General features: G+C 39.7%; 3 protein-coding genes across 3 annotated transcripts; 1 reads left to right on the top strand and 2 right to left on the bottom strand.

Annotated features, from left to right (window-relative positions):
* Nucleotides 1-12,178: 12,178 nt before the first annotated feature.
* LOC128735425 (uncharacterized protein K02A2.6-like) lies at nucleotides 12,179-15,871 on the top strand. Its single transcript, XM_053829911.1, has one exon. The coding sequence runs from the start codon at nucleotides 12,179-12,181 to the stop codon at nucleotides 15,869-15,871; it is 3,693 nt and encodes a 1,230-aa protein (XP_053685886.1).
* A 1,825-nt stretch (nucleotides 15,872-17,696) lies between these two features.
* Nucleotides 17,697-19,871, bottom strand: LOC128735424 (hexamerin-1.1-like). Its single transcript, XM_053829910.1, has 3 exons — nucleotides 19,787-19,871; nucleotides 19,600-19,727; nucleotides 17,697-19,541 (listed from the first exon to the last, which is right to left on the bottom strand). Exons 1-3 carry the CDS (start codon nucleotides 19,869-19,871, stop codon nucleotides 17,697-17,699), a joined length of 2,058 nt encoding a protein of 685 aa, XP_053685885.1.
* A 1,354-nt stretch (nucleotides 19,872-21,225) lies between these two features.
* LOC128735423 (uncharacterized) lies at nucleotides 21,226-21,989 on the bottom strand. Its single transcript, XM_053829909.1, has 2 exons — nucleotides 21,771-21,989; nucleotides 21,226-21,729 (listed from the first exon to the last, which is right to left on the bottom strand). The coding sequence occupies exons 1-2, from the start codon at nucleotides 21,987-21,989 to the stop codon at nucleotides 21,226-21,228; spliced, it is 723 nt and encodes a 240-aa protein (XP_053685884.1).
* Between the last annotated feature and the right edge of the window lie 3,397 nt (nucleotides 21,990-25,386).

Below are 25,386 nucleotides of genomic sequence, written 5' to 3'. Positions count from 1 at the left end.
CTGTACAAAATATACAAATACAAATGTATTAAAATTTTAATAATATGGAAGAATAAACGCTGGTTTCTTCTCTTTTGTTTGGTTATTGAAGGTTTAATGTTATTATTTTTTTCTTGCCCCCCCCCCTTCAACAATATTTTGAGACCAGGACATAAACTTTTTTTCAAATTTGTATAAGCCTAATATAATCCTAAGTAAATTAATATAAATCTAAATAAATAAATAAATCTAATAGAAAAAATATAAATCTAAATAAATAAATGTAAATCCTAATAAATAAATATAAATTTAAATGAATAAATAAAAATCTAAAGTGTAACTCAAAACAAATAAGTGTAAACCTAGATAAGGAAGTATAAATCTAAATAAAAAAGTATAAATTTCAGTAAATAAGTAAATTTAAATAAATAGGTATAAACCTAAATAAATAATTATAAATCTAAATATTAATAAAAAATAGAAATATAAATAAAAATATAAATTTAAATTCAATTTCTAATATTGAATTTAAATATTAGATTGAATTTTAAATTTTAATATAAATTTGAATTTGAATTTTAAAATAAATATAAATTTAAATATAAATATGCATAGACCAAACCTCGTGTTTTTAGCCTTGACCTTAAAATGCGGTCAAGCATTTATTAATATTTTTTGATCTACATCCAAAAAACTCCGTACATACATTTTTAGGTATGTATACAAATATATTCATTTTCTTTAGATTGACATCGACTTTCAACTATTGAATTTGGGTTCTCCCAAGAAGAACATTGGTTGTATCGAAGTCTGCCGAGTGATTGGCAGATACATACGGAGTCGTTCTACTGATGAAACAACAGAGCATCTTATCGACGTATTAATTAGTTATTCTACAACTGACGGTACGTGTATTTGTATCAATATATATTTTATGTACACACATATATTCTCTTTATATTACAATACATTTGACCTCAAATACTTAAGGAAGCATAGTACTTTTTCAATTTTAAAAATTCTAATTTTTTTTTATTGATCATATCGAAAGATTTTGAATCATTTTGAGTATATGTGTTTAAAACCGTTTGGATGAATTCCAAACTTTGTCATCTAAGTTACAGCCATTTGTACCGCGCATGTCTGGAGCATTTACATAGCGAATAAAAACTTCAACGCCGTTTTTCTCGAAGCCAGGTCTTCAAATTCCATAAATATCTCAAGAACGGCTCAAGCAATTCATTTGCTTCTTTTTTTGTTTAAAAGCTTATAAAATTATCTTGTCTTTGACCCATTTTTTTCGATATTGTAATTTATGTATTTTTTAGAAACGTTTAAATCAATTTTTCGACTAAAAACTGACTTTCATATTTGATGGTCCGCCATTTTGTTGTGCGTTCGAATTTTGAAAAAAGGATGCGTCAAAGACAAGATAATCACCCTTATTCTGCGAGGCGAGTGACGTGACTATTTGGAGTCACCGCGAATTAGGTGACATTTGTAACTTAGGTGACTCGCTTTGTCACCTAGGTGACACGGTCTGTCACTTAGGTGACAGGGGTTTCTTACCTAGGTGACTCATTTAATATACTTTCATGTCGTTTTGGAATTTTGACGTAGGACTACGTCTTTGTTTGCTATACTGGGACTGGGTAGTACTTTGTGAAAACGAAAATAGAAGTGTAACGTTTGAATGAAAGATTTCGAATGCTAAAGCTACTAAACTACTGAACGAAACTGAACAATTTATGGAGGGGATGAGAGCAGTTTGAAGGAGGGCGTAAGAGGGAGGAGGGGCTGCTACTCAGATGAAGTACAAATCTCTAAACTCGAGACCTAATCAAGCAAATGGAACCAAATTTGGCATGTGGGGGTTTTAAAAGGTAGGATTTTTGACGTAGGACTACGTCTTTGGTTACTATACTGGGACTGGGTAGCACTTTGTAAAAACGAAAATAGAAGTGTAACGTTTGAATGAATGATTTCAAATGTTTATAACTACTAAACTACTGAACGAAATTGAACAATTTATATGTCGTTGGATAGATTTTTTTTGTATGTCAGAAGGGCATTGGGTTAAAAGGCCACTGCGATAGTCTTAATGATCGTCTTTTGTGGCAGGCCCCGATTGCTGTACACAGTTTACGGATCGCTCACACCCATTGATGGAGTTGAGCGGAATAGTTGTAATCTTGTGCCCCCGTTGGATAGATAAAATGACCAGCAATTTTATAGGGGGGTAAGAAAGCAATTTTAAGGGGAGCGTAAGAGGGCTCCTGTACAAATGAAACACACATTTTCTTAAAACACTTGAACTAATCAAGCAAATGGAACCAAATTTGGAATGTAGGGGTTTCAGAAGGCAAGAATTTTTTCTATGGCGAATTGAGACCCTCCCCTCTTTAGGAGGGGGGCTCCCATACAAATAGTATACAAATTTCCTCATAACTCGAGAACTAATCAAGCAAGTGGAACCAAATTTGGCACGTGGGGGTTTTAGTAGGCAAGAATTTTTTCTATAATATGAGACCCATCCGTCTTTTAACAGGGGGAGGATTTTTCTATGATGGATTAAAAGCTTTGTTTCTTTAAGAAGGGGAGATCCGATACAAATGAAATTCAAATTTATCCATAACTCGAGAACTAATCAAGCAAATGGCACGACTCCTGACCCCTGTGGTAAGAGGATAAGGACTCATACAAATAAACATAAATTGCCTAAAAATAAAAATAAAAACCTAAAAATAAAAATAAGAAAACTTATCCAATTTAATTCTACTATGTGTATTTTATTCAATGACAGATACGTATTTCGCCTACGACTTGCAGGCTTCCTCAGTGTCTGTTTTCGAACACACTGAGGAAGCCTGCAAGTCGTAGGCGAAATACGTATCTGTCATTGAATAAAATACACATAGTAGAATTAAATTGGATAAGTTTTCTTATTTTTATTTTTAGGTTTCGTATTCTACTAAGACGCTCCAAAAACTTCAGTCAAACATAAATTGGTCATTCATTACCATGTCGACCTTTATGATGCACACAAGTGATTTTTAAAAGAAATTTCTATGTCTCAAAGGTTACAGGTGTTGTACTTATGAACCCCCGTCCACGTATTTTCAATGCCACCATTGCATTAAATGAAGAATTGATTCTGAATATTTTGCTCTTCTCTTTTAAACATTCCTATTGTTTAAATGAAGACTCACAGATTCTTATAAACATACATATCACACTTATAAACACACATACAACACTCACAGATTCTTATAAACATACATATGCCAGGAATGCAGTTTACATTAGTCTTTGATATAATGATCTGATATAGTCCTACGTCACCCTTTCGTAAAACCCTTAGGGCTGTACACATTGTAGTTTTTCATTTCGAATAAGCCCCCAGGCGCCAATCCATGGTACCGCAAATCATGTTTTTTTTAATGGTCATGTTTAAGGAGCCGTAGGGGAGAGGGGAAGAGGTTCACATATGAAAACAAAATTGTAAATATTAGTATGAAATACAATGTCCCAAAATGCAAAAAACCCGAATCGATTCGCTTTTCGCGTTATCGATAAAAAAATATTTGAAAAAAGGCAAAATTATGGTGTAAAAAGTACTATGCCCCCTTAAGCCAAATGTTAAAGATGCAAAAAAGTTGAATGTTTGTCGTACAATCCTGTGCTTCACAATTAGATGATTTTCCCCGCGAACTGCATCATTATACACGGCATGCTGCCGTTAAATATATTAAATAATATTTAATTTATTGTAAGATTCTAACTTCCCATTGATCTCGACGAAATCTTAGAGTAAAAGATGTTTAATATGTATATATGTTTATATGTGATAGCTATTGGCGAAAGAATATTTCAAATAATTATGTATTTTACGTTTTTAGACGTTCGCATTTGTTTGCTGCTTCTGCTGCTAAATAACGTATTACATCCTCAAAAAGTAACACCAAATTACAAACCTACTGTAGTGAATGGTAGAGAAGACACGATACTATTTGCTAACTCTGATACTGATGCCGACAGGCAGATCCGGGAGTTGTATGAAGTGTATAGAAAATTAGGAATACGCATCACACCTAAGCTGGTGTTTTTTGGGCAGCCTACCGAGCTTTCGGGAATATTCAGAGTATATTTTCAAAATTTTTCCTATTCACTTCCATCCGCACTGCGTGCACTGGATGTTTACATCAAATTCACAACAGTTCTATCACTGAAGCATTCGAAGATTAGCAAACTGGTGTGGTTATTCATTGCCCGCTACTTCTATGGATTGAAAGTGATCGAGCGATACGCTAGTATTGATAAGCTGGAAGATTTTATTAACTCATCCATCCCGAGGATATGTTCGCAAGATGAAAATTCATTGCTTTGTTGAGGAATGCGCCTTGACATTTGGATCTGCAGCTGAATATGTTAAACATTTACTCAATCGCCATCAAGTTCCAAGTGACTATCGTTTTCCTTGTACATTTCCTGATTGCTTATCGGTGTTCACCAGATTCTACTCATTTAAACGTCATATGCTTAGCCATCGATTCCCGCAAGAGACCAACTGTTCAACCGAATCTGCCGAAATTTTCAAGGACCGTCAGTTTACATCAAGTTGTATTTCCGAATTGCCGCAGGCGTGTCGAGCAAATGGCATTTGCCCTAAAAAACAATGCTTAACAGAATCTCTAGCACATATCAATGCAGCTGCAGTAAACTTTACTCTTAAATTACATCAAAGAAACAATCTTACCAGAGCCGATGCACGGTCTATACAAAAAGACTCACAAGATGTGTACTCCATTATAGCTGAAAAGATAGAAGAAATTCCGCTGCAAATGGATGCAGAATCGCAGTTTAATTTTGAGACTTATGTTAATTCGCTAAAAACTACTTTTGATTTTATTAACACTGACTATAAATTTTTAAAATACCTTCAACAACAAAATTTGTACAAACCTCCAAACGTTATAACTATATACAATGATGCTGTTATAGAAATTCCTCTGCTGGATCCAGAGCAAATGCCAATATGTTCAGGGATGAATTATATTGTATTGATGGACATAGAATTTCAGTTAAAATCTTTTTTCGAGTGCAAAAATGTATGGGAAGAGACAATTAATTATCTACATCAACTTGAACGATTGGACAGAATAAAAAACTTTGTAAACGGAACCACATGGCAGAATGTCAAGAAGAAATATCCAGGTGATTACGTCTTACCGGTTTCATTTTACGCCGACGAGTACGAGATTAACGACAATTTATCTACACACAATAAAAAGGACATAATTCTTGGAATGTACTATACATGTTTAGTTATTCCAGAAAAATATGCTTCTAAACTAAAAAACATTTTTGTCGCTGGAACTGTTAAAAAGGTACGTAATATAAGCAGAGATGAAAATATTCTCAAATCTTCTACTATATATCCTATCCAATTTTTTACGAGCCATAATGGCGGACGTGTTCGTAATATGTCTACCAACATTTGAAAGGGGCGGATGAGCCAACTGTCAAACAGAATGAGTGAGAGTTATTTTTGCTGGAGCAGCATAGGAAGATGAACTCTCACTCGTTCTGTTTGACAGTTGGCTTATCCACCCTTTTCAAATGATAGTCGACATATTTGAACAGCATTTTTGACATTTCCCTAATACATCGGACGTTTTCTTTCCGCGTGTTCACGGTAAAACTAAAGGAATGTACGGAAAGAAAACGTGCGATGTATTAGGGAAATGTCAAAAATACTGTTCAAATATTACGAACACGTGCGCCATTATGGCTCGTAAAAAGCTCGATACTAATTTTTCAGTTCCATTAAGACTATCAAACATATCTTCTAATTCTTCTTTTAAACAGGTTTCGATCAACAATGTTGGAATAAATGCACTTATGGAAAAAGTTGTTCACAGGTTTAAATCGATCGAAGAAGAAGGTATTCTGATAAACGTTGATGGTTGCGAAATTTTAGTAAGATTCGCTCTAGTAGTATTACAAGGCGACAATCTCGGTATCCATACGTTGTTGATGTTAAGCAGTGGATTCAATGCAAAGTACTATTGTAGGTTCTGCAAGAAAGCTAAGGAGTTGCTACAACGCGATGTCAGCGAAGATAATGACTGTCTTAGAAATAACCAAAATTATTTTGAAGATATAGAGCTAGGAAATCAGAGAGAAACAGGTATCAAAGGATTTTCAGAATTCAACAAACTGCCATCGTTTAAAGTTACAGAAAATAAGACAGTCGATGCAATGCACGACATGTACAGCCACGGTATTTGCAACTACGGATTCAAACTAGCTTTAAATTATTTTATATACAAGAGAAAATTCTTTACGTTAGATCAATTCAATACACGAAAAAATATTTTAGTGAAAAAAGCATATGATACATCATTAAGTAGGATGCCGGATATCGAAGAAATTCATATAAAGAGATTTAAATCGGTTAAGATAAGAGCAACAGCTGCAGAAATGAGATCTTTCTGCTATTATTTTACTTTGTTAGCTGGTCCGTTCGTTCCGTTAAACGATCCAGTGTGGAGATATATAATATCGATTGTCAATCTGGTCGAACATGCTTTATTACCTTCGTTCTCAAATTCTGATATTCAAAAATTGAATAGATTAGTTACCGAACACCACACTTTGTACTTGGAATCATTTGAAAACGAAACATTAAAACCAAAGCACCATCACATGGTTCATTATGCTACTGTTATACAAAGTAGTGGACCAGTCTGCAATTTAATGTGCTTCAGAATGGAAGCGAAGCATAAGCAGTTTAAACAATATGCTCACATTACCTCATCTAGGAAAAATATATGTTTAACGTTGTGTGTTAAAGCAGCACTGCAGCATAGTTTTGAGGTACATAGTATGACATTCTACAAAAATTGTGATAGCGGTAATTTTCAAAAGGTGGACTTTACAACAAGATCGTATTTTAAAAACTTAGTGTGTCAAAACACAATTGATATTCAAAACGAAACATTTGCAGCTCAAAAATGCAAAATTAATTCTATTTTTTACCAGAATGGACTCTTTTTGACAGTATCACAGACGGGGGTTACGGAGTTGATTGAAATCGAAGAAATTTTGCAAAATGATTCAAAAACATACATTGTAGGAAAACTCTGGGAATGCGGTGATTTCAATGATCACTTCTTAGCCTATGAAGTAGTTCGTAGTACTCAGTTATACAAAATAATAGAAATATCAGAATTAGATGGTCCACCTCTTATGATTCACTCGGTTAACAATAAGTATTTTTATCGAAAAAAATATAAGTTCCTTCATGAAGATAGCGATATTTAATAGATAAAAAAATAATATCGTATCGTTGTTTATTTAATAAAAGTTATAACATGACACTTAGAAAATAATTATAATATTAACCAAACTTGTAAATTAAATGAATTACACTAATGCTTATTGTCATCGTTAATGCTAATAAGTTGTATTAATCCAATCATTCTGTCATTCACGTTCTGTCACAGTTCAACAGCAGTTGGTAAGATAATTTTTGTTACAACACATAAATGTATGTGTCAATTTTGAATGACATAGCAAGGCATATTATTGTTGTTTCAGTTGCAAACCGTATTTATTCACGCGCGTCTTACGATTTCATTCTCGTTCTGCATGTCGCAAGTTATTCGGTAGCACATCACCGTACGATTACAGCGTATAATTGCATATTTGCGCCGTACTTGCAACACAGATCGAAAATATAATCGAATGTCGTACGTCGAATACTGCGTTTTTCAACTGGAACAGCAATATGCGAACAATAAATGGTTAATTTAAAATCAACATGATATTTAAGAAAAAGCTATTGAATTGATAGTGATAACATATCAATATTAATATGCTCGTCATTCCATTTTCAAAACACAGCATAATAATAAATAAGTTCAAAAAAATCAGAATTGAAGTGAATTTCTATTGATTTTGTCCCACTTGGTATTGATTCATTTCAAGAGATTTGCACTTCGCTTTCTAAAGTTCATCAAGTAGTGCATATTTAATTGCAAATCACTACACTTCAACGTGATAATTTTTTACCGTGTAGTGTAAAACGGGAAGGCGATACGGGCGATACAAAGACTGTGAATAAAATCAGTTGCGTAATTTCAATAAAATGCTTATAATAATCGCTTTTTAGTAAAATGAAAGTCACGCATCAGAAGGTACCTGTTTTTAAGTAAAATCAGCACAAGAACTTTCGGATTATTCGTAAAATCCATCCAATAAATGATGAAAATTGGTGTGGCTTGCCTTACTACGACGGAAATTGGCAACGAACCCTAGCTGATATTTACAATTATCTAACGTGCACCGCGCCGCGTATCCAATTTTTTAAAAGCTTCATGGCGGACGGCCAACCGTACAGAGACTATAGATTACAGAGGCGACAAGGCACTCACAAACCGCTAAATTTAAAACGAAAACGGAGAGTTACCTTTATTTTGAGTGCTTTGTCGCCTCTGCAATCTATAGTCTCTGTAGCCAACCTCTTTATGAATGGTCATAGTATCATCTACAGCCATATTGAATTATTTTGAAGTCAACGAACAAGTGAGTTTGGATGCACGCCATTTTTGGAGGATTTACCGCAGTGACAAGTGACCCAGCTTTTCCGGTCCCACTTTAATAGGCTCCGCCTCGATGACACCCTTCCTATCCTCCTTCTTCACCTTTCGTTGGGGCTGGCAGCTCTTCTACATTTGTCACACCAGCGAAATTACTTTCCCCGCCACCACGGTTCTCCGCCTGGGCGTTGATTAGATGTTTAAAGAAGTGCTTCCGTCTTTCGGTCACCTCGCGATCGTCCGTCAAGATACTTTTCATTCTTTTTCCAATACATTTCGGCTCGCAGCACAGAGCATTTGAAACATGCATTTATGCTATAGCTTTTGGTAAAAGCTTCACGTTTTTTATTTACTTTTTTTTTCAAAAGATTCGGGTTCGCTGCATCTTTTATCTGTCTTTCCCGCCCGCGTGGCGTTCTTCTCGGTAATCACCAGGGGCCTGATATGACGTCATATTTTCGTTGCTCACATGAAAAAGGCGGCAAACGCAAAACGATTTCACAAAACGAATTTAACTAACCATTTTCACAGTTTCACATATTTCGAATCAATTGCCTGTCTGGCATTGGCTATGTGATGCTAAAACCTTGGCTAAAATCAAACTAAAACTAACAAAATTCAACAATTCACACATCCGACTCAGTTGTCAGCTTGAGCCCATCTATGAAGCTGTCAGCTTGGGCCCGCTCTATGTTGGCTACGTTTTTTTTTGTACAGGTTGGTATAGCAAGTGTCATTTCCGTGGTAATCACCCCCTACATTCATTGTCATACCAACCGTTCCACTTATGCCGTGCCACCTGATCGATAATGCTCTTTGCTGCACTATTACCCTCTAACGGGCAACATCGTAAAAACGATGCGATCAAGCTGACTGATCATGAAAGTACACTCAAAAGAACCTTAAGTTCTGATTTTCATACAATAATAATTATCTGGAGGAGCGCTAGCTTACAGAAAGTCCAATTTCTCTTTTTCGTTTTTCATGTCTAACGCTCTACCCAGATATTTTTTCAATTCATATAAATTACAAAATTGAAATAAAGCATGAAATTTACTCATAGAAAAAATTTAGGGTCAATCATTTTGTACTAGATATCCTTTTTCTCCAAAAGTAAAAATGGGAATATTCGCGTATTAATTATTTTAGAAATTTTTCGGAATTTTTGTTTTTGAAAGATGATAACTTTTGAATGCATAGTAAGGATGTTGTGATATTAATATCAAAATGTCAAGAAATCTATTCTGAACACACTTTGCATCTTGTCAACTCAAAACAAATTTCGTATGCAACTCTGGAGCATCAAAAGCGAAGGCCGTCTACAGACGGCCTTACCTGTTAGAGGGTTAATGACTGTTTTCCAACAGGCTGGCGTAGGCATCGTTGGTGTAGAACCCTCCACTCCGGCATGTATTTCTCTTCTGGTCGATCTGCGCAATGAAATCCTTCGCTACAAGCGATTTTTTCCATCTCTGGCCCGGAGTGAAGAAGTTAGACATCGTGTCTGCCGGATATAGCCGATCCGGTACATACAACATTCTCTCCCTTCTAGAGAAAGTTTAGGTGCAGCAGAAGCTGAAAAAGAACATGGAGAGGAAGGCGCCCTCTGCCTTCTGCGGTTTGGAAAATTCGGGGCCAAACGGTGAAGAAGCACATCACCAAAATGGACATTTTTATGTCGATTCATCAGTCGAGGTCGACTACATCTGAGCAGCAGGTAATCAAAATCGGCGATCAAGATCATCTTTCCGGCGCCCCACCAAGAAGGTATGGCAATAGCGTCAAATATATCTCCCACACCAAGTTCCCATAGAAGGTCCTTCTGTAACTGACGATCAGCGAGAAGAAAATGTCCAAGCTTCCGTTCTTTCCTTTGAGCCTTGCGGTGAACGGGGAGATTTGCATCATGAAGGGCTTGCTAGAAGTTGTCGCCTGGAGGATGTGGTCTTTTGACCGGCCTGGTATCGGCCCATTATGCCAAAAGATTACTGGAGATGGATCGGCTAAATATAATCGTAGTTCTGAATACCGCTAACTCTCCCAGCGCACAATGAGCAAAAACTAGCTCGTAATCCCAAGAATTAGAAGCCGCTGGCTTGGAATCTTACAAGATACCTATCCCTATGTAAAAAAATGCAGGAAATTGATTAGTGATTGTTTCACCAACAATCACCCCAAAAATCATGACAAAAGCTAATTAAACAATATGAAAACTTATTTGCCACCCATGAAACGAACTCAAATAACTTCCAGATGTTGTCAAAACATCAGAAGAAACAAATCCCATTCATTCCATACAGTGCGAAATGCAAGAATAGCCATTTTGCCCAATTCACCCCTAAATACATAGTAAATTAGATTAATTAGTAAATTAATTAATTAGAGCGATTAAAACTAATTCAAAGACAGGGGAATAAACTCGAATAGTACTAATTTACTCGGAAGACATGTGGAGAGTTGAATGTTATCGTTTTAGTACCGTGATGAATGATGAAAACTGATACTTACGCGCCACGCTGGTCAGGTGTTCGTGTTTTCTGATGAGAAACTCTTCATGTTGCAACAGCCGCACAATGTCCAAAGTGATCGGCTGTGGGCACCGACGTTGGCCAGCATCCCCCAGTCCTACATAAACGTGCCGCGGTTCGCGCCGCGTCGGTGATGGTTTGGGGGGCCGTATCCAAGTGTGGGAAGCTTTCACTGGTGTTTATCGAGAAAAACGTGAAAATCAACGCCGCGTACTATAAGACCGAGGTTCTAGAGAGGGACGTGGCCCCGGCACTTCGTGACTTCTACGGGAAAGATAATTACGTCTTTCAGCAGAACGGCGCACCGGCCCACACGGCGAATATCGCCCAAGTGTGGTGTCGGGAGAATTTGACTGATTTTCTCGATAAGACTTTGTGGCCTCCCAGCTCCCCGGATCTTAATCCCCTGGACTTTTATGTATTGTCGTACATGCTGGCCAAGCAGAGCGAACATAAAGTGAGCACTATGGACCAATTTAAGAAGCTCATTTCCAAGATCTGGGGCGAGACGCCCATGGACCAGGTGCGTGCCGCGTGTCGTCAAAAAATCTGGAAAATACAGCCAAATCTGGAAGGTTGGCAACGCTGCTGGCCAATGAGAATTTAGCGTCGCCTCAATTCTACATTCCGATCAGAAACGTCCCGATCGACTTGTGTTACAGCATAGGATATTTTGGGGGAATTTGGACACCAACTGGGGTCAAAGTAAATTACCTATTGTTGCATTATTTCAGTACTACTTTTTAGAGTGTAGTTTTGTATCATCGTAAGGTTGCCACTCTTGTAATTTCTCGTGGCAGTTTCTCATCATCATTCAGACTGTTAACACGTACTTAGTTAATAAAGTTATCCTAACTAAATAGTGTCTGTGTTATTAATATTGAGAACAAAACATGGTGTCAGAAGCTATCGCGGGCTTCTAAGTGCGTTTTCTAGGCGTCATTGATATCGCGAGAAAATTATTCGCAAGTAACCGTAGACTTAACGCGTTCGAACGTGTGCAAACGTGTCGTGCCGACGGCCATATTGGTTTTACTATAGAGTGAAAAAAAAATATAAGTTTGAAAAATGGATCCGGAACAATTCAAAATGTTCATGGACCACCAAACGAGGCTTTTCAGCCAGCTTCTGAAAGGAATTAACCAACCGACAGGTAGAGTACCTGGAGCTCAACCGTTGGGAGCCAATGTCTCAGTGCCTCAACCGTCGCCACTCGCCCTGGACGGCGACATGGAACAGAACTTTGAGTTCTTTGAGAATAGTTGGATAGCCTATTCCAAAGCCATTGGAATGGATCATTGGCCGGAAGAGAACAACTCTCAGAAGGTTAGTTTTCTGTTATCGGTTATCGGTGAACAGGCCAGGAAAAAATATTTTAACTTCGAGTTAACTGTAGAGGAACAAGCTAGTCCGCAAGCAGCATTAGCGGCTATCAAGGGGAAAGTATTAGCCAAACGAAACATCATTATTGATCGTTTAGACTTTTTCTCCGCATCGCAAATGCCGGGTGAGTCGATCGACGATTTTACAACCCGTCTGAAGTGGCTTGGCAAAATCGCAAAGTTAGGCGTGCTGGAAGCAGAGCTTATAGCTTTTAAAGTTGTTACTGCTAATAAATGGCCGGAGTTGCGCACCAAAATGTTGACTGTCCAGGATATAACCTTAACTAAAGCAGTTGACATGTGTCGCGCAGAGGAAATTACTAAAACACGGTCTCATGAGCTAGGTCTATCTCCAAATTCTGAAGTAAACAAAATCGTCAAGCATAAGTCGAGAACGCTGCGCTGCAAATTTTGCGGCGACCGACATGAATTCTCAAAAAGATTATGCCCGGCTTTAGGGAAACGTTGTCACCGGTGCAAAGGCAAAAACCATTTTGAGAAAGTGTGTAAAGCGAACCGTAAGCCAATGATGAAGACAAAGAAGAGAGTGAAAGAAATCAGTGGTGAAACAAGTGAATCAGAAGAAGAGTCGTCACATAATGATGCGTCATCAGAAGAGAGCGAAGAAATCGAAATCGGAAAAATCATGGACGATTCAGAAAAAGGTGGATGTGTACTAGCAGAGCTGGATTTAAAACTAGGAAGTGTATGGAAATCCGTGAAATGTGAGTTGGACACAGGTGCAAACGCTAGTCTGATTGGTCGTGAATGTCTAGCTAAGCTTCGCGGGGAAGCAGAACCGCAAATACTTCCGACTAAACTCCGTCTTCAAAGTTTCGGAGGTAATAGCATCAAAGTCCTCGGGCAGGTGAAGATTCCGTGTCGTCGCAAGGGTAAAAAATATTCGTTGGTCCTACAGGTGGTAGAGGGTGATCATCGCCCTTTATTGTCGGCTAAGGCATCTCGAGTCTTTGGTTTTGTGAAGTTCTGTAAAACAGTATCTTTTACCGAAAGGAAAATTTCTGAAACAAATCTTCTAAACGTGTATCGTATTCAAGCGCAGAAAATAGTAGAAGCTCATTCAGATATCTTCGTTGGATATGGAAAGTTTTCTGGGCCAGTCTCACTTGAGGTTGACAGCAACGTGCAGCCATCAATTCAACCTCCACGCCGAGTTCCAATTGCGTTGAGAGACAATTTAAGGAAGGAACTTGCCAAGTTAGAGAAAGATGGCGTTATCGTGAAGGAAACCGCTCATACAGATTGGGTGAGTAATATAGTACTAGTACAGCGTGGCTCAGAATCATCCGGTATTAGAATTTGTTTGGATCCGGTTCCTCTCAATAAGGCACTCAAGAGACCAAACTTGCAATTCGTCACTTTAGATGAAATATTACCAGAACTAGGCAAGGCCAAAATCTTCTCAACAGTCGACGCTAAAAAGGGTTTTTGGCACGTAGAACTTGACGAGTCTAGCAGTAAACTTACAACTTTCTGGACGCCGTTTGGTCGCTACCGATGGACTCGACTACCTTTCGGTATTGCCCCGGCTCCAGAGATATTCCAAATGAAATTGCAAGAGATAATTCAAGGTCTTCAAGGAGTAGAATGCATAGCAGACGATCTTTTAGTATATGGGACTGGCGATACCTTGGAAAAAGCCTTAGCTGAACATAATCGTTGTTTGGAGAATCTCCTAATACGCTTGGAAAAACATAACGTCAAATTGAATCGCTCCAAGCTACGACTGTGCCAGACGTCTGTAAAATTCTATGGACATATGCTGACTGATACAGGTTTACAGGCTGATGAAAGTAAAATTGCAACAATACGAGAATACCCGACTCCGACTAACCGCAAGGAAGTGCATCGTTTCGTTGGCATGGTAAATTATCTAAGCCGTTTCATTCAAAACCTAAGTGCCAACCTTACTAATCTTCGCAAATTAATCTCCGAATCGGTACCATGGCAGTGGTCCTGTATAGAAGAAGAGGAGTTCAGCCGAGTAAAGTCGTTAGTGGCCGATATACGTTCTTTACGGTACTATAACGTACATGAACCGTTGACGATCGAATGCGATGCTAGTTGCTTTGGCCTGGGCGTCGCAGTGTATCAGTCAGATGGTGTCATTGGCTACGCCTCTCGTACGCTAACACCAACTGAGCGTAACTATGCTCAAATTGAGAAAGAGCTTCTAGCGATTCTTTTCGCATGCGTACGCTTTGATCAACTTATCGTCGGAAACCCTAAAACGATTATCAAAACTGATCATAAGCCACTCGTAAATTTGTTTCAAAAGCCTCTTCTGTCAGCACCGCGCCGTTTACAACATATGCTGTTAAACTTGCAACGGTGTCGACTGACTATTGAATTTGTTACTGGAAAGGAAAACGTTGTTGCAGACGCTTTGTCCCGAGCTCCTATCAACGCGAAAGAAAAGGATCTTACTCCCGAGTCCGTTATCAAAGTGTGCAAAATAAACTTTGCCCGACATGGGGTTCCTCAGCGGGTCATTTGTGACAATGGAACAAACTTCGTGAACCAAAAAATGTCCACTTTCGCTCGGGAATGGGATTTCGAGCTTGTTACTTCAGCACCTCACCATCAGCAGGCAAACGGGAAATCGGAGGCAGCCGTTAAAATTGCTAAGCGATTGCTTAAAAAAGCTAATGATTCAGGAACAGATTTTTGGTACACTCTTCTACACTGGAGGAATATTCCTAATAAAATTGGATCCAGTCCCGCCGCACGTTTTTTATCACGCTCTACTCGTTATGGTGTGCCAACACCAGCTGTAAAACTTTTTCCTCGTGTGGTCAAAGATGTTCCTGCGGCTATAGAAAAGAATCGCAAGTTATTCAAGTACCATTATGACAAAACTGCGCGTGTATTACCTGAATTACAAACTGGGTCGCCTGTGTTCGTTCAGCTGCATCCAGAAACAAATAAAATATGGACTCCCGGAATCATCTCAAATCGTCTCAACGATCGGTCGTATCAAGTAAACGTGGAAGGTGTTAACTATAGACGAAGCCTGGTGCACTTAAAACCGCGTAAAGATCCCATCGTTATCCCTGACAAACAACCGCAGCCAATAAATCCTGAGTTGAAGAAAACTATGCAGACACTCGATCTCAATCGTAAACAACATACCTTCGACAGTGAAAATTTTGTGGTACCTCAACGGGAGACTACTTCGCCACAGCCTGCTGTGATTGTACCACCGTCGCAACCGTCAATGTCATCATACGTAACAACATCATCGCCTACCGTCAAATCGCGTGAACGTGCTCCACCACAGACAAATGAGATTTCTAACAGTAGACCCAAAAGAGAAATTCGAATTCCGGCTAGGTTCAATGATTATAGTTTGAAGTAGTTTAAGATGTTTTTTTTATTATCTGTAAGGAGGATGTTGCATTATTTCAGTACTACTTTTTAGAGTGTAGTTTTGTATCATCGTAAGGTTGCCACTCTTGTAATTTCTCGTGGCAGTTTCTCATCATCATTCAGACTGTTAACACGTACTTAGTTAATAAAGTTATCCTAACTAAATAGTGTCTGTGTTATTAATATTGAGAACAAAACACCTATTATCGCAAAATCTATGCATCAATACTTAAAAAAGTTAAAACGTATACTGAGATTTACTTGTTTTCTGTTTACCAGCGGAGTTCAACAATTGTATCTGGCTTAGTTTTGCTAAAATATGTTTAAAATATGTTCAAATAAAAATAATGATTTTTTGGCATCCAAATTTCGTTTGGGGTGATACGAACACCCACTGGGATCAAATGGACAATGTGTAAAAAACTGTTGTTTTTAACGAAATAACATATTATAGCTCAATTCCGTTTATCTGAGTGGAAGAGCCATCAGTTCATAAATTATACCAATGTCACTAGTTTTTTCGCAAGTAAGCAAAACCATACTTCGATGAATCTAGATCTTATTTAAAGTCTTATTCCAGATTTGTTACTAGCAAGTGCTCCTGCATTAGTTCCTGGTGGCTCAGAGAGGGTGGTCAAACCTAGAGCTGAAGATAGAATGACAGTTCGACATATCGATTGGGATTAAATAGTTACGATAGCAAAATGCATGCGACATTGCAGTTTGCACAACCGTAGACTTTCAGGGATTAGCCCCAAGTGCCTCAAAAATCACATATTTTAATATGAATCTTAGTAGGTATGAGGGGAAATGACCAGAGAAAAATATTTCATTCAGTTTGTTCTTAAACTCATCGAAACCCGATTATCATAAGCCCTGACTTGTTGCGAATGCAAATACTCTCAAAAACTCAAAATCCATTCTTGATTACCTATAATGGTCTTTTCGATGGATTCTTGTTTTATTAAGATCACATGAATCACATGTTTTCGAATCACATAAACATCTTTTTTGTACTTTTACGGTATCTAGAATCAATTGGACCGAAGAAATGGTTTAAAATCAACTTGACCATTTCCCAAAAAAACTGTCCATTTCACCCCACACAGCATACAACAATATGAGTTTAAAAAATTGGATTAATTTTTATACAATCTAGCTATAATTTTCTATCAAACAGTTAAGAATAATGTGAAGGCAGAGAAACTGGTACTTTTCGAGATAAAGCACCTGTCCATTTTACCCCAGGTATCCAAATCACCCCAAACGACCCTACGTTGTATGCTGATCAAAGGACCGGTATATAGAATAGAGGCGTCTATCTTTCTGGTGTGACAAGACGTGAAGGCAAAAGAGTGGGAAATAAGATTGGGGAGGGTCATTAAAGATACACTTATAGGTTCGTAGTGTGTCCCTCTTTTTCAAACAGGAACATACGCGCATTGAACCAAGCTACAATAAAAGTTTTCCGTAAAAAATGGGTTTGAATTGTCTCGAAGAAGGCTGATTTTAAGAAGTTTAGGATTTGACGAAGTACCAATAGCATTGCGCAACTGAAATGTGACACAATATCAATTATATGTGCTTGAAAAATATTTCCTTATTTTCTTTATTATTTTAAGTAGTGTTAGGAAAAAAGTACGTCAAAAAATTGTACAATGGACAAGAGCTGAAGCTTTACTCGTTTAATCATGCAAGCTTTTTACAAAAATATTTTACGCATCAATCATTTACTTTTCTTAAAACACATTTGATCCGTTTATCGAAGACGCACCCCTACACTACAGTTTTTGCAGTCAATTTATAGTTTTGGTTCAGCCGAGAGTATCCTCCAAGTGGTAGATTGTCACATTTTCAAAAATCATGTTCTTCGGTTTAAGAAACCCGACGTCCAATTTTCGATCGAAAGGAAATCCAAACGGTAGATCATCGATGTACTTTGACCCGGTGCCAACACCACAGCTTGCTGGATGTGCGAAGGTGGAAAACTGTGCCACCTTCGGTGCACTATAAGGTGAAATTATTAAGAAGAAAGTGATATCGAAACCGCTGGATAGTCCTCTGGGAAGTAACAGCCTATCGGGCCACCCGCAGTGTGCTTCCGACATGTCCAGCTCGAACTGTTCCTTGCCATCCAATGCGCGTAAAACTTTTTTGTACTGTTCGGTGTACGTTGTGCGATCACCGGTATTAAAATAGTAATCTTTTGTTCCTCGATGGATGATATTTGGACCGTTTACCAAATCCACCACGTATTGATCCATCTCTACGTAGTACTTTTTCAACAGCTGAAGCTGTCTTATGTTATTAAATCTTGGACCCATGTAGATACGGACCACACCCTTTCCAACGATGTCGGACTGAACTGTCAAAGTATAATTGAACGGTTTATGGTTTAGCCGCTTTTGCCTGCCGAACACGGTGAAATTCCATGTGGATCTTCCCTTAGACCCATCAGACTTAAATGGCAGGCCATTACTGATATCAGCATTGAAGTACTCGAAGTAGGTGACCAATTTATCGACCGCTACTTGTTCAATGACAACACCCTTAAAGTTGAGTGCATCGTACGTATAGAATGGCAAATAGTTTTTGTATCGCCAATACAGTCTGAGAATTCTTTCCAAATATTCGAAGAATATTGGATCACGCATCGAGCTTTCGTAGTGCATTGTTGGCCCAGGCCACACGCTTTCGGCTGGTTGATAGTAATCACTTTGTGATAAAATCATTCGAACATACTCGTCAAATGATTTAAAGAAATCTGGATCGATACTATCTACGTTTCCGTTGATGATATTTCCTATCATTTCGACTGCTTCCTTTGTACGTAGGTTAATTCTAGATCCATTTGATAGAATATAATATCCTTTATCAATAGTGTCCTGTATGCGTTGCTCATAATTAAGCACGTTCTGCACGTTAATGGCATCTTTCATATCCTGATTATGATTATTTTCTCTCGATCGAACAGCGACTCCATTCCAGTACCTAAGCATTGGATGATAACCAGTTTTCAGCGGGAACCGCCAATTCAACTCTTCGATTGGTCCCATTGAGTTGGATTGACGTTCCAGATAGTACCGAGCCAGCATCTGCTGGTGCATGTACAGAAAAAGTTCCCCACGGCGATCCTTACTCAAACCCATTTCATCGCCTCCAAGGAATGCAGGATATTCTAGCATATAATAGAAGTAGTACGAGTTCATGCCTATATCGTCGGTGTAGTAAGCTAACGTGTCCTCCCTCTGACGATGGATTTGCGAAGAGTAGTTATTAAATACTGCGTTTGGAAAATTACTCTCATAAAACCCAAATTCTGGATCGAGTATTGTTCGCACCATAGCGTCCTGAATTAGGTCGGAATTGAAGAACAAATATGGATTTAATTCATAAACAACCGGCAATTCCATAGCCTGTAGATCTCTCCTATGTATCACCGAGAGCATAAGTGCGCAAATGAACATTCCTTCGTTGGTATTTTCACGTGCCCAAATTACATTTTTCCGGTAAGTATCCCAATCGATTGAGTTGTAGAACAATTGGAACAACGCGCGTGTTTGTTGGAGATTCCAGTAGTTGAATATGGAATATGTTTGTCCCTTCTGCAGAAAGCCGCTTTCGTACAGCTGAAAAAAGTGACTGGCTGCACCGTAATCCTGTTAATTGAACAGTATGAAATGTATGCACGAGAAGTGAAGCAACTAAACTTGGTACTTTGTATTTTGATTCATCTGCAATCCAATTTTTTGAGTATGGCACGTAATCTTCAATTACCATCGGTTGGTAGATATTTCGAACAATTTCCAAGAGAAACTTTTGTTTCAAAAGAAATGTTTCATCGGCTGGGTAAAATTAAATTTATCATTATTTTGACTATTAAAATGAAGAAATTGTAACTAACCATACTGTACTGCATTTTCTTCAGAAGCTTTCAGAGAGTGCGTCCAAATCGAGAGCACAATCATACAGAGAACGTATGACTGCATATTTCACAAAAATAAACCACCTCCGTGGTTCCAAACTGATTTACTAAGAATAAATAGCGACATCACGAGGAACGTTGCCCCGCTGGCTGTTTGGAATTGATAACATAGACATTATTTACGTTATTACGTTCGACAATCGCAAATCATTCGACAAATCGCTAGAATAGGAATAGGTAAATCGAAACTAATAGAAATTAGAAGCTTAAACATAATAACAAGAAGTAGAGGAAACTGGTACTGAGCGCGCCCCTTAAGCAAAACATTATTTCACAACGCTCTAGTATACTTGTTCCGTGTTTCACAAGATTTTATTTAAAACACCGTTAATTTTTGACGTTTTTGATTTTTACCAGCAGTCAAAATTATAATGTGAGAAAAAAGCCCAAGCCCGTGGACAGAGCGCACTCAATTTCTAGAGGCAGGCGTTAAATTAGTGTCGTAATTTTGATTTAAATTGTTAGAAAAGTGATTATATTATTCACTGTAAAATACAAGTTTTAAAGGAGTTTTTCCCTTTAACGATATCCATGTACTAAGTATTCGTTAATGATCTTGCTTACTTCTAGCAGCATAGAGCCGGGTTCCTCCCCCACTGTACTCAGTCCTGGGCTACTCGTCGCCAATTCGTTAAGCGTCTCGACACACGCAAGCTATAAAGCATAAAGAAGCTTATAAAAGAAATGACATGTAACTTATTACCGGTTCGTTGAAGCCTAGTGGATATGACAATTAATGCAAACTTCTGAATCTTTTGCTCGAAAACTTACAGAGTATCGGTCGATGAACGCGGGAGAAAATATTGACTGCAAGCAAACGGACACAAATCTCTTCGTGTCATCACGAAATCGATCCCTGCTGCCTCACGAAAGCACCAGGCAATCAAATTTGTAACGTGCAATTCATAAAAACGCCTAAATTGAACTCCTAAACGCTCGAACAAAATATTGTTAGAACTTTGAACAGGCACAAAAATCATTAATGAGCAAATTAGGTTTAATGATAACGGCTGGCGGCGAGTGACTGAGTTCCAATGTCATTTCTTTCGTCAGCTTCTTTAATCTAGCACATTGGGTACCTCTATTCCTGGTGCCATTCTTGAAGAGCTTTCTCTTTTTTCGCGAGGTGTACGATGGGAATCTCTCCAAGCAGTGCCTGTAGCTCGTAATTCATACGCCTCTGGCACTCTTCGCTTTCCATTTGTACTCCACCAAAAATAGTCCGCAACACCTTTCGTTCAAATACGGCTAGTGCACGTATGTCCTCCGTAAGCAAAGTTACTGTCTGAAGTCCGTAGAGGACTACAGGTCTGATTAGCGTTTTGTACATCGTTGCCAGTTGACCCAACATCTCCCTCCTAGTACCGAAGGTACGGCTGAAACCGTCGCGGTGGTCTTCTGATTCGAGAAGAGCGCCGAGGTAGTTGCACTGCCGGTGAGCTATCAGCCGCAGACTCGAAGGCCGTCGAAGGTGAAGACGCTGATGTCGAGAGCCCACTTGCAGATGCAGCGGGTGATGTTGGAACTATCGTGGACCGCGATTGCTCCAGGACTTCCGTTTCAGACAATCGGACAGCCTGGGGTGTCGCTGATGCTGGCATAGATAGTTTCCACTCGTCAAGCAAGATGCTGAGTGGAAGGCCTTGTTTCGCCTGCGCCTTCGTTGTTGTCCTAGGAGCATCTCGTTGTCTGAGCTGGTTGATGTGTGATCTGACCAGCTTCCTATTGTCCATCCAGATGTTGTACATCACTGTGCCGATCCTCTCTACTACCGTTCCAGGGAACCACGACCACTTATTGTTGGCATAAATTCCAGCATATACGGAATCCTTTGGATTGAACGACCGTGCTTTGGAAGAACCCTGGCAGTTCAAGAATTGACGGTGGTCGTAGAAGATCTAACGATGTTCATAGCGGTCGATTGTACATCGCCTCTGCTGGTGACATCCCACCTGGAACGTGGGGATTTGGTGTGGAACGGTAAGTCAGAAGGAAAACGTCCAGCCAGCGCAAGCTTGACCGAACCTTCTTCCTCCGGAATTTTCTTAACTGCCCTTTTGAAGGTGTCCACAAATCGTTCGGCTTGACCGTTCGATTGTGGATGAAAAGGAGCCGTTGTCATATGACGAATGTCGTTTTCGCAGCAGAGCTCGCTGAATTCCGCACTTTTGAATAGTGTACCGTTGTCTGTCACGAGAAGCTCCGGTAGCCTTTGCAGTTATCTGACGAGTGGGGAAAATTTCCGGGCACTTGGTGTGCGCATCGATGATGAGAAGGCAATATTCTCCGTCCAAGGGGCCCGCAAAAACGGCATGTACTCGCTGTTTAGGAGCCGTTGTGGAACACCACTTCTGCGGTCCTGCCTTCGGTAGTGACCGTGCTGCAGCCGCACAGTGTTGATAACCCTTGATGAAACTCACGATCTCGCCATTCCTGGTCAGTACACGAAGCTACGTGCGATGGCCTTCATTCGCTGTATGCCAGGGTGCCAGGCTCTTGTGCAGCTGGTTGAGACACCGCCTGCGGAAAGTGGTCGGTATTACCAGTCTGTCGCCGAACATCACACTGCCTTGAACTACCGACAGGGACTTCTGACGGTTGAAGAACCGAAGCATCTTCGGATCGCTGATTTCGGACTTAGATTTGGGCCAGCCATCACGAATGAAACGGTGAGCTTTCCGAGGCAACGGGGCAGATATCGTCGCTTTATCAATCATACTGAAACTGAGGGGCAGTTGATTAGTACTATCTACAGCTACTGACCTCAACTCTTTCTCTAAGGTGGTACAGGCAACAATGGCATCTTCATCTGGTTTGGTGTGCTGATTGATGAGCCGCGACAACACGTCAGCATTGCCGAATTTATCAGTCGAGACGTGCTCAATCGAGAAGTCGTAGGAGAGGAGTGATAAAGCTCACCGCTGGAGGCGGTTTGCAGTGTAGATCGGAATCCCCTTTCTGGACCCGAAAATCCTCAGCAGTAGCGCATGGTCGGTTTGAAGCCGGAACCGTCTCTCGAAGATGAATTTACGGAATTTCGTAATTGCGTAGGTTATTGCCAGTCCTTCCCGATCGATTTGAGAATAGCGCTGCTCAACCGGCGTGAGTGCCCGAGAAGCATGCTGAATCACCTTGACGTGGCCATCAGGGTACTTGTGGCTGATTGTTGCCCCGATGCCGATGGATGACGCATCTGCCGCAGCAATGATCTCTTGCTTGAGATCATAGTGTGCTAGAAGCAGCTCGGATGACAGAATCTGTTTGAAGTTGTCAAACGCCTGTTGACATTCGCGTGTCCATATGAACGTAGATGTGTATTTGAGGAGATGATCTAGTGGGAACCTGAGAGATCGCATATTCTGAACGAATTTTCCGGAGTAATTGATGGCTCCTAGGAATGAGCGAACTCCCGTGATGTGGTGGGATGTTCTCGATTGCTTTAATCTTTGCTGGACTATCTAACAGATGACCCAAATACCGGATTTGCTGTTGACCGAAAGAGCATTTTTCCGGTCGTATTGTGAAACCGAACTCTTCGATTCGCTGTAGCACTGGTAGAAGATTGTAGCCTGCGGTACATGGAAGACCTGCCAACATTGTATCCACCAACTGCTGGAAAGCGCCTGGCGCAGTTTTCACTCCAGGAGGTAGCCTTTTGTACTGATGCAGGCCACGATAAGTGTTAATGGTGAGTAGGTGTCTGCAGCTTTCATCCCCTTCCATCTGAAGGAAAGCGTCTGATATGTCAATCTGACTAAATACAGTGCAATTAGACAATTTCGAGATAATGTCTTGTGGTTAACGGAAGAGGGTACTGGTGTGATTAAAGACGATCGTTTAACTCAGTAGAATAGTCGCCACAAATGCGCACATTCCCGTTCGCCTTCCGCATTACGACGATTGGAGCTGCTCACTCGGAATACTCTACAGGCGAAATGATCTGTAGACGTTCCAGACGATTGAGCTCTTCCTCTACCGTTGGCAACATAGCGTACGAGACAGGCCGTTTCGGGTGGGAAACAGGCGAACAAGCTTCTTTCAGCGAAAGATGAATTTTGGATTTGGAGCAGAGCGCCAGTGTGCTGCTCAATAGCTTCGGGTACGCCTTCTGCAGGAAAGCAACATCGACGCTAGTATCACCGACGAAATTGCAAAATTTATTCATCAGCAAAGACTTGTCGATGAGATCGATACCAGGGAGATTTATTGGATGCCTTGAATACTTTACTTTAGATAAAACGTGCTCTCGCATAAACTGTGTCGAATGGAATGACAACTTCCACCGTCACAGTGACATCAATCGAGTGAGTCGCTGGAGAGCCCTGGTGGCGAATCTAATTAGGGTTGCCAGTTGACCCAACAGTCATGATCTGTACGGATCGTGATTTGTGCGTGTGGCGATAACTCACAGATTTGATCAAAACACTGATTTTCCATCCCTGTTTGCGACAGATCCTCGGTAGATTCTGGGAATTTAACTTGCAGACTCACCATTTGTTTATAGACCGCAAGGCGGCGTACGATTCAGTTAAACGAAATGAGCTGTGGTAGATGATGCTTGAACATGGTTTTCCAACAAAACTGGTTAGGCTTATACGTGCTACCCTTGATGGTTCAAAATCAAGCGTCAGGATAGCGGGTGAGACATCGGACTCGTTTGTGGTTGGTTTGAAGCAAGATGACGGACTATCGAATTTGCTTTTCAACATTGCATTGCAAGGTGCTATTCGAATGACAGGCGCGCAACAAAGCGGTACCATCATCACGAAATCTCATCGATATCATCGATGTTAACCGTAGAGCTGTGGAAGAAACGTACACGCATCATAAGGAGGAAGCTGCGAAGATAGGGGTTTTCATTAATTCTACCAAAACAAAGTATGTGGAGGCTAGCAGAGAGCGTGGTAGCCCTTCGGGTGTTGAAACTACGGTGGTGATAGATGGAGATACTTTTGAACTGGTCGACGGATTTGTTTACCTTGGTACGTTAGTGATATGTGCAATAATGTGAGCCGTGCAGTAAAAAGGCGGATAGCGGCTGCCAACGGCCAGCTCAGACAGCTGAGGTTCCGTAGCCTGCAACTGCGTACAAAACTCGCGCTGTATAAGACGCTACCCAAGTAACAATTTCAGGCTGATCAACCGCTTTTATAGCTGATTTTATTCAATCTGTGGCTGATCTATGGTTTAGGCTTAGAAATAAAAACCTTTTTTCAGCTCTTAAACATTTGAATCTGGTGATTTTATCAAGCTTCAGGCTAATTAATAGCTGCTTTCGAAGCTGCAATGAAGCTTAATAGAAACTTTTTTGCGCTTTTAAATAGCCAATTTGCGCAATGCTGTCAATTCTATTTTTAGAACGAGAAATAGTTTTGCAATCTGCTTTTCCAATCGCTTAATCAACGCTTCGTCAACCTTTGTGCAGCCAAAAAAAAATCTATTTTTAAATTTAAAAAAATGGAACGCGGCCTTTTGTATTTGCTGCGAACATGTTTCGAACGCGATATTTTTAATTTCGA

This window comes from Sabethes cyaneus, chromosome 2 (assembly GCF_943734655.1).
Source record: "Sabethes cyaneus chromosome 2, idSabCyanKW18_F2, whole genome shotgun sequence".
Taxonomy (NCBI): Eukaryota; Metazoa; Arthropoda; class Insecta; order Diptera; family Culicidae; genus Sabethes; species Sabethes cyaneus.
Note: the sequence above shows the minus strand (reverse complement) of the source record. Positions and strands in the feature narration are given on the sequence as shown.

Excerpts from the sequence above, each read along its gene's own strand:
- LOC128735424 (XM_053829910.1), bottom strand. The coding sequence starts at position 19,871 with ATGCAGTCATACGTTCTCTGTATGATTGTGCTCTCGATTTGGACGCAC. Across the intron at positions 19,728-19,786 it reads AGAAAATGCAGTACAGTATG|CCGATGAAACATTTCTTTTG; the intron begins GTTAGTTACAAT and ends AATTTTACCCAG. Across the intron at positions 19,542-19,599 it reads CAGATGAATCAAAATACAAA|GATTACGGTGCAGCCAGTCA; the intron begins GTACCAAGTTTA and ends TTCAATTAACAG.
- LOC128735425 (XM_053829911.1), top strand. The coding sequence starts at position 12,179 with ATGGATCCGGAACAATTCAAAATGTTCATGGACCACCAAACGAGGCTT.
- LOC128735423 (XM_053829909.1), bottom strand. The coding sequence starts at position 21,989 with ATGACAACGGCTCCTTTTCATCCACAATCGAACGGTCAAGCCGAACGA. Across the intron at positions 21,730-21,770 it reads AATCGACCGCTATGAACATC|GGTTCTTCCAAAGCACGGTC; the intron begins GTTAGATCTTCT and ends TTGAACTGCCAG.